General features: G+C 35.7%; 1 protein-coding gene across 1 annotated transcript; it reads right to left on the bottom strand.

Moving 5' to 3' along the window:
* Nucleotides 1–2,107: 2,107 nt before the first annotated feature.
* On the bottom strand, nt 2,108–5,362 carry LOC148855603 (Ribosomal protein L7Ae/L30e/S12e/Gadd45 family protein). Its single transcript, XM_088982365.1, has 6 exons — nt 4,631–5,362; nt 4,465–4,518; nt 4,231–4,288; nt 3,798–3,932; nt 2,621–2,788; nt 2,108–2,542 (listed from the first exon to the last, which is right to left on the bottom strand). Exons 1-6 carry the CDS (start codon nt 4,705–4,707, stop codon nt 2,426–2,428), a joined length of 609 nt encoding a protein of 202 aa, XP_088838491.1. The 5' UTR covers nt 4,708–5,362; the 3' UTR covers nt 2,108–2,425.
* Nucleotides 5,363–7,628: the final 2,266 nt, after the last annotated feature.

Raw genomic sequence — 7,628 nt, 5'->3', positions numbered from 1 at the left:
CCGAGTTTGGATTTCCACGGCTTGGCTCAGACTCAGAGCCTGAGAAAAACTCTGGTCCTCTAGCCCAGTCCATCCATCTGGCCTTGTCTTGATATGTTTGGGCTAGACTTGCCCAAGATCCAATACTAATATTGGACCCACCTGGATCCCAAATCTATCTCTATAAAATTACAACCTGAAACGAGTCATCATTCACGTAAATTTGAACGAATTGGTTATCGTTATTCGTTAATGCTAAAGGCTTGGGCTTGCGGGGCTTATAAAAAAGACAGGCCGTTGGGGTTTCTTCCTCGTGTTCAAATTTCAGACAATTGAGAACTATGGCTGCAAGCAAATTGGATCGGATCGGATATTTCCTAGATCCTGATTTGATTTGTTAGTATTTGGATTTGAATCAGATCTTATTCATCGAGTTTATGTTAGATTAGGATTAAATTTGGACAGAAATTAGATATTGAGTGGCACCAATAAATTAAACCAAAAATGGTCAAAATAGTATTTCTATTAATGAAATAAGCCAAAAATGAATTTGATATTGTATATCATCAACAAAATGAATTGAAAATAACTGTATGAAACTTTGATTTGTCCATGTTGGGAGTAAAACTTGATGAATCGGTCTTTGTTGGAGGTTGTCTCTCCTTTATGGCATTTCCAAATTTTGTTCCACTTGCAAAGGTTTTCTCAAGATGTCTCAAGTAGGGGTGATCATGGCCAGGCCGGGCCGGGCTTTGCACTTATGATAAGGGCTATAGCTTAGACCCAGGCCCGGCCTAGCCCGGGGTTCTGGGCCTGAAACATAAGCCCTAGCATAGGTCTATACGGACCCGGGCCCGGCCTGATTCCGGGCTAATGTCACTCCTATTATAAAACATTACAGATCTATATTTTAAATGATATAACATGCATATAAACCTATTTTATACATTATATAATATAAAATATTACATATAATATAAATTATATGTCATGCTATAATATTTATATACAAAATATATAATATAATGTAAAATAACATGTATACATTATACATTAAAATAACATGTACACACACACATATATATATATATATATAACACAAAATATGCAAGTTTAAATATATGTGGGCTGGGTTGGGCCAGGGCCGGGCTTGAAGTATTAAGCCCAAGCCTGGCCCTAAAATTTGCAAGCCTGATGTGGGCCCAGGCCGGGCTGAAATGACCACCCCTAGTCTCAAAGGTGCTCATGGTTGCTTCATTACTTCTCAACAAGTTTTGTCTGTTTTTATTTTTTTTTTTTCAGCTCAGTTTGGAAGGAGTACAAATACAAAAATGTAGGGTGCAACACCTTATATTTTGTATTACTTTGTATGTATTTGCACTGTACATATTTGTATTTGTACTCTTTCCAAACTGAGTTGCTGCCTTTGCTTGCTCAATTGTAATCTAGGCATTTAATGAATGAATTGTTCCTACAAGATAGATGGAAGAAAATAAGAAAGGAGTAACCGATGTCTAGGAATGGTGACCGAGGGATGTACCACTCTGAAGAGAGATTGAAAGTTTGATCAAACTTTTAGAACTCTAACTTTCCCCTAGTGTTGGGTCTTTTTTCTTATTTCACTTAAAATTAGTTTCCCATTTTGGAAGACAATAGAAGAACAATAAAACTTCATTCCTTGGTATAAATTTCTGCAAAACATATATATTGTCCTCATGCCAACCTTTTGTTTCTCATTATTATTTTCTTTGGAGACATTCCATTTAGGCTCTGGTGCATAAGAGGAGGCCATGCCTCTTTCGATGCCTTGCTATAGCAATTAGAACTAGAGCCAGTTATAGAAACCAGGTGAACTCTCAACCATAACTCACATCTTGCTTCGGTCATGTTTCTTAACCATTAGTCTCTGTTTTTCCCATTTAATACAGAAACTAGGAATTTTTAAAAATAAAACAGGGAAGTAGACGGTGATGCTGACTCTTGACATTTAGGTTGAAAGTTAGGAACTAGTGTCTTTGCCCATCAGTTCTTCCACCTTCTCTGCACATTTCTGTGGGTATGGTTTGACTCCATTAGACATTTGGATGAATCAACTGTTAGATTAGATATACCAAAATGGGGCCACCTATTGGTTTCTGTGAAGATTTCAAATTTCACAAGGATGTCCATAAAAAGATCCTTCTTCCCTCATTGAGGGTGATTTTACAGGGTTAGAAAGGCAAAAGAGCAATATCATATATCCTCGTGCTCCCATCAAGGTTCTGTTCAAGTAGAGACTGTAGAATCGAATATTTCATTGAAAGCAGAAGAAACTTGACAACAAAATAGGTCAGCTTTTGGTGTATAGTACCATCGAATTATCCCCAGTTTGGCTGGCTCAGCTTCTGCATTCCATTCTTGCATGCAAAGCATGTTAGAAAGTTTGAAAAGCAACTAGAAGCAGAGTTCAGGTCGTTGATAGCATGTGAACAACTGAACTAGCTTCAGGCAAACCATTCCCATCAGCTGTTTTGTTGTCTTGAAGAACTTCATCAATAAGTTTATTAATTCCACTTCCTTTAGCCTACCAGGAGAGAGCAATAAAACTTTATAAACTATTATTTAAAAAATGAAGATACAGAACTCAAGATCGAGTACTAACCTTTATACCAATTGCTATAGCTGTCTTTAGATTCACAAGTTCTCCTAATCTCAAAGAACCACCTTTCTGATCTTTGACAAAGATTAGTGGGACTCTCCTTGAAGAGGACAAGCTTGGAAGATGCCTTGTTAGCCACCGTGGGTTGCAATCTGAAGCTAACAGTATGGCCTACATCCATGATGAGCAAATTGGAATTAGAGGATCCCATCCATTTATTAAATGCCAAGCAAGTCCAAATGGGTCACTTATAGTATAATTTAGAAAAGAACTTCAATAATAATATCTTGAGTGTATTTGGGTCAATTTCATAGATGATGGACTCTTAAAGTGTTTGTAAGGGATTCATCTATCATGGCTGTCCAAACCTCAATCTTCTAGTTCGGTTCCAAGGTACTCATTGCAGATTAGCAGTTCTTTTTTTCTTTTTGGAACAGTGTCTCAGGAAATCAAGTAAAAACATGTTTATAGGATGAGTGAAGCCAAAAAAGATGAATGTTAGGACAAACAATGATAGAAAGAGAAATATGATATAAAATTGTAAATAGTAATATAAAGAAATCAATTGCTGGAAAAGTCTCTACCTGGTTGTAGTGGAGACCTGGGATTGAGTCCCACCTTCACCTAGCTAGGTTGGGGGGGGAGGTTCTAGGGGTGGATTTGGGATAGGGCTACCCCCTGTTTTGCAACCAATTATGCCAACCATTGCCTTTGTAAGGTAATGGCGGTTTCCCTAGTATGAAGAATAGTGAAATCCACATGGCAGCCCTAAAGTTTAGTACAACTGGAGTGCTATGACTGATTTGTAAATAATGCTAGAACTTGTTTTCTCATTATACATACAACTGAAAATGGAGATATGTTCTAAAACACAGGAAACTACAAACTCATGATTGAAAATGTGCTTCTTGGCGGGGGGAAAGAAAACATTAGAAACGAAACCAACTTTGAACAATTAAACAAAATATATTGGAAAAATCCAATAAAAAGGAATCATGCAGCTGAACCCAAATAGTTAGGATTAATACTTGAGTTGAGTTAAGAACATGAGTGATGAAAACCAAGTAACCAACACTACCTGAGACTGGAATGCCAAGAGAGCAGAAATTCTATGATGACAAAAGCAAGTATATTCAGGAAACAAGAAGGTGCCCCAAAGAAAAAAGATGAGCTAACTGACCTGAAGCTCAATTAAAGGAGCCTTACAACCAGAAGGAAGTAGCAATGACTTCTGAAGAGAATTTCCCAATTCAGCATGTGTAGTCATTCGTTCTAGCACACGAGTTACATCATTAACCCCGACTGAAAATTGTTGCTGCACAATGCCACACATGTCAGAATTCACGAGGGAAACAATTTTATTGTAAAAGACTAACACCAAACAAGGATCACTGTGCCAGTGGTTCAGAGTGAAAATACCTTTCGCCCCTAACCTAATGGTGGGTCTTGTTTGAATGTTATTCTTCCTAGATGGAATTGATAATGTACCATATATAAGTATAACATATCAGTGCAGAACAATTCCAAGAGGTTAAATGTCACAACACACAAATAAAGGATTTTGTTCATCTTAACCCAGAATCATTACATGATAATACAAACACTGGACACACCTTTATCCATATCTTTTCAGGCAAGGTTCCCTTTGAAAGCTTTGCCAACTCTATCTCCCTGTCAGGCAAAATAACAAATGTAGACAACACATGAAGGCAAGTCCATCAATAACCCAGTTGGTCCATCGAATATCAACAACTTATATATTCAATTCAGAATCCAATACACGATTTTAATCAAGATATCCAATGCTTTCAACTTACGAAAAGAGCAAAGAACTATAAGAACAATACCTCTTTATCGATTCGAGTAAACGAGTAAGATCTTCTCCCTCATAGCACTTAGACCTTAATCCATACAAAGCTATTAACAATCAGTAAATAGAAATCCTAACATTGCAAAGCAAAAACAGATCATGAGATCTGACTTATAGCATAGGAAGTGTTCTACACCACTCACTGCAGCTGTTCTTGGGAGGTGGTGATAGATTTTGGGGCTTCAACAGAAGTTTTGGGTTTTCTGTTTCTCTTTCCCATGTTCAATGCTTGAGTTTCGCCTAGTTCGATCACATGCAAAGTGTTCGACAAAAATCCACTTAGAACTGCTTATTTAAAATCCCACTTGAGAATTTTTTAAACCCTTTATAGGGTAATTAAGAGCGAGCAAACTAGTTAGGAGTTGGGTGGGCAACCTTTTGGTTTCATACTTGGAGGCGGGAGGTGGGACTTGACAGATGGTTGAGTTGGGTTGGCTTGTATGTGGGTTGTCTGCCAATCCACCCATTAAAGAGTAATGACCCAAACCCAATAGTAATCCATTATAATCGCCATTGTTTTAAAAACTAACCCAGAAATAGAATCGTTTTGGCCACCTGTTACTGGGTCAGTAGTTCAACCATCCAGTTCGAATGGATTTCTCGTTATAATTTTAAAAGAAATTAATATATATATATATCAAAACTGTTGTCTCGATCAATGATTCAACCACTCAGGTCAGTGGATCATTGCCAAGTCAACAATTTTTAGCCCAATAATAATTTTAAGATGAAATGGAATCAACTGCTTAAACAGTTTCCAGGCTGAACGGTCAGACCGTTTAGGTCAACACGGTTCAAAAACCGTGGGTACTCATGTTGACCTGCTTACCCAACCTAGATGGCTTTTTACATTTTTCTATATTTCAAATGCCACTTCTGCATCAGCCATCAGGTTAACCTATATATCCAAAAAAAAAACTACATTTTAATAGAAGACAATGCACAACTGTCATTCCATTTTTTTATGAAAGGAGCTATTTGGTGGTTTCCATCATCATTCCATGGACTTAAAAAGCAATTGCAAATGTGTTGCTAGGCCTCTTTACAATATTTAAAAGATTTTCAATCTTAACCTCATATTTGAGAGATTGGGAAGATGATTTCGATCTCAAGTTTACTCTTAAGGGACGTTCTTTTTTCAAATTTTGAGAGGGGAAAGTTGGTCAATGGGATTTTGGTTCCCATTGACCAAGAATCCCATGTTCTTTTTGAGATTTATGTGGGGAATAGGGAAAATTTATTTTCCTGGGTATACTCATCTCCTAAGTGGGTAAATAACTTCTCCAAATAGGGGAAGTTGCCAACAACTTGAATGGGACAAAAATGCCCATTTTAATAATGGACTTTTATGGCTAAAATGGTCACTGTCTTATTTACATGAGGAATAAAATAACATTAGCAAATGCACTTACCCAGGTATATAAGTGTTTCCCAAGTCTAATTAGATCTCACACCCCATACTCCCCAAGTCTAAATTACCAATCAATGAAATATGTTCCAATAGGGCTGCAAATGGATATCCGATCTGATCTGATAAGAAATCTAAGATAAGAATATGTTGGATTTTCAAGAGTACGGTTCGAATTCAAATATCATATTCGATTTCCAATTCGATTAAAGTTGTAATAAAAAATTTATGATATAATATAAATAATATATAAAATATATATAAATATACATATATAATATATAATATTTCATAACTAATGGATTGGATCAGGTTGTTGCAAATAGGATCGGGGTATATCAGAATCCAGCTTTTATCTGATCAAATTCAGATTCAAATCGGATCTTACCTAACTTATTTGCAGCCCTATGTTCCAACACTCTCCCAACATGATATGATATGATACCCCACATATATGAAGGGTCTCAATCTCATGGTGAGATGTCTGGTGTTAGATCATGTTGCAAGGATGTTGGAGCATGTGTTGTTGACAAGTGATCCCAACTAGTACCATATTCCCCTACCACTCTTAAGAGGGCTCAAGACTCAAGAAATGATTTTGTACAATTCCAAAGAGAGCAATCCGAACTAGGGGTGGCTATAAGCCGAGCTTTTCATGAAATATTCAAGCTCAACTTGTGAAAAGTTCAGTTTGGCTCAATCTAAATCGAGCTTTGAGCCGAGCTCAAGCCAAATATATAGGCTCGTTTGCTATTTCAGCCTAATAATGCTCAACTCGTGAGACTCGCGACCTTAATCAAGCTTTTACGTGCATACATATAAATATGAAAATATTATACATATAGAAAATAATATATATATATATATATATAATATATATATAAATATATAAATAAAAAAATAAAAATATTATATATAATATTTTTATTTTTTATATATAACAATAATAATCAATTTTTATAATTCTTAATTTTTAAATGTCAAATAAAAAAATATAAATTTTTATTTTTATAAAACATTTGGCTCACAATCGAACTCAAATTGAGCCGCATTCGAGCTTACGAGCTTTTGACCTGAGCCAAACTTTAACTCAAATCTCTAACTTGAATTGAGTTCCAGCTCGAACCAAGCTCAAATAACTAGATATTCAATTTGGCTGATTCTAATCCACCCCTAATTCAAACAACCCCAACTAGTGCCTAGTCAAGTGTACTAAAAAAGCGATAGATAAGGGACCAGTGTGATTTCTAATTGAGGAAAACACTGACCGATTGGATCATTCATGTTTGAGAACTTCCAACATCCATTATAAAGTATGTTTTAATTAGAAATTAAAATAGTGAGATGTTCCATGGACATATTGGGTTTATAGTGAAACTGATTTGTTTTATTTATTCCGATCTCAGAAATGAAGTCGATTGGTTGCAGTTCTGCAATATTCCGTGATTTTGTTGGACTCGTCTCTGTTTGGATCAAACTAAACCTTAATTTTTTACAGGATTAATTTATTTTATTTTATAGATATTGGAATGGATGAAAATAGAAAATCGTCATCATCATCTACCTCCTTATATGGTGTATTCCCTGCAGGCAATTCATGTAGATTAGTTAGTTTCTTGTAGTTTTCTTTAAATTCTTTTGTAATTATTGCCACAAATTTTATTAGATGATTATTGTAATTGGACTAATGGTTTCATATGGCTTATTTTTTATTTATTTATTTTTGAAAATTA

Source organism: Nelumbo lutea, chromosome 4 (assembly GCF_056320005.1).
Source record: "Nelumbo lutea isolate HS-2025 chromosome 4, American lotus-T2T, whole genome shotgun sequence".
Lineage (NCBI taxonomy): Eukaryota > Viridiplantae > Streptophyta > Magnoliopsida > Proteales > Nelumbonaceae > Nelumbo > Nelumbo lutea.
Note: the sequence above shows the minus strand (reverse complement) of the source record. Positions and strands in the feature narration are given on the sequence as shown.

Excerpts from the sequence above, each read along its gene's own strand:
- LOC148855603 (XM_088982365.1), bottom strand. The coding sequence starts at position 4,707 with ATGGGAAAGAGAAACAGAAAACCCAAAACTTCTGTTGAAGCCCCAAAA. Across the intron at positions 4,289-4,464 it reads TTACTCGAATCGATAAAGAG|GGAGATAGAGTTGGCAAAGC; the intron begins GTATTGTTCTTA and ends TTTGCCTGACAG. Across the intron at positions 3,933-4,230 it reads CTGAAAAGATATGGATAAAG|CAACAATTTTCAGTCGGGGT; the intron begins GTGTGTCCAGTG and ends GGCATTGTGCAG.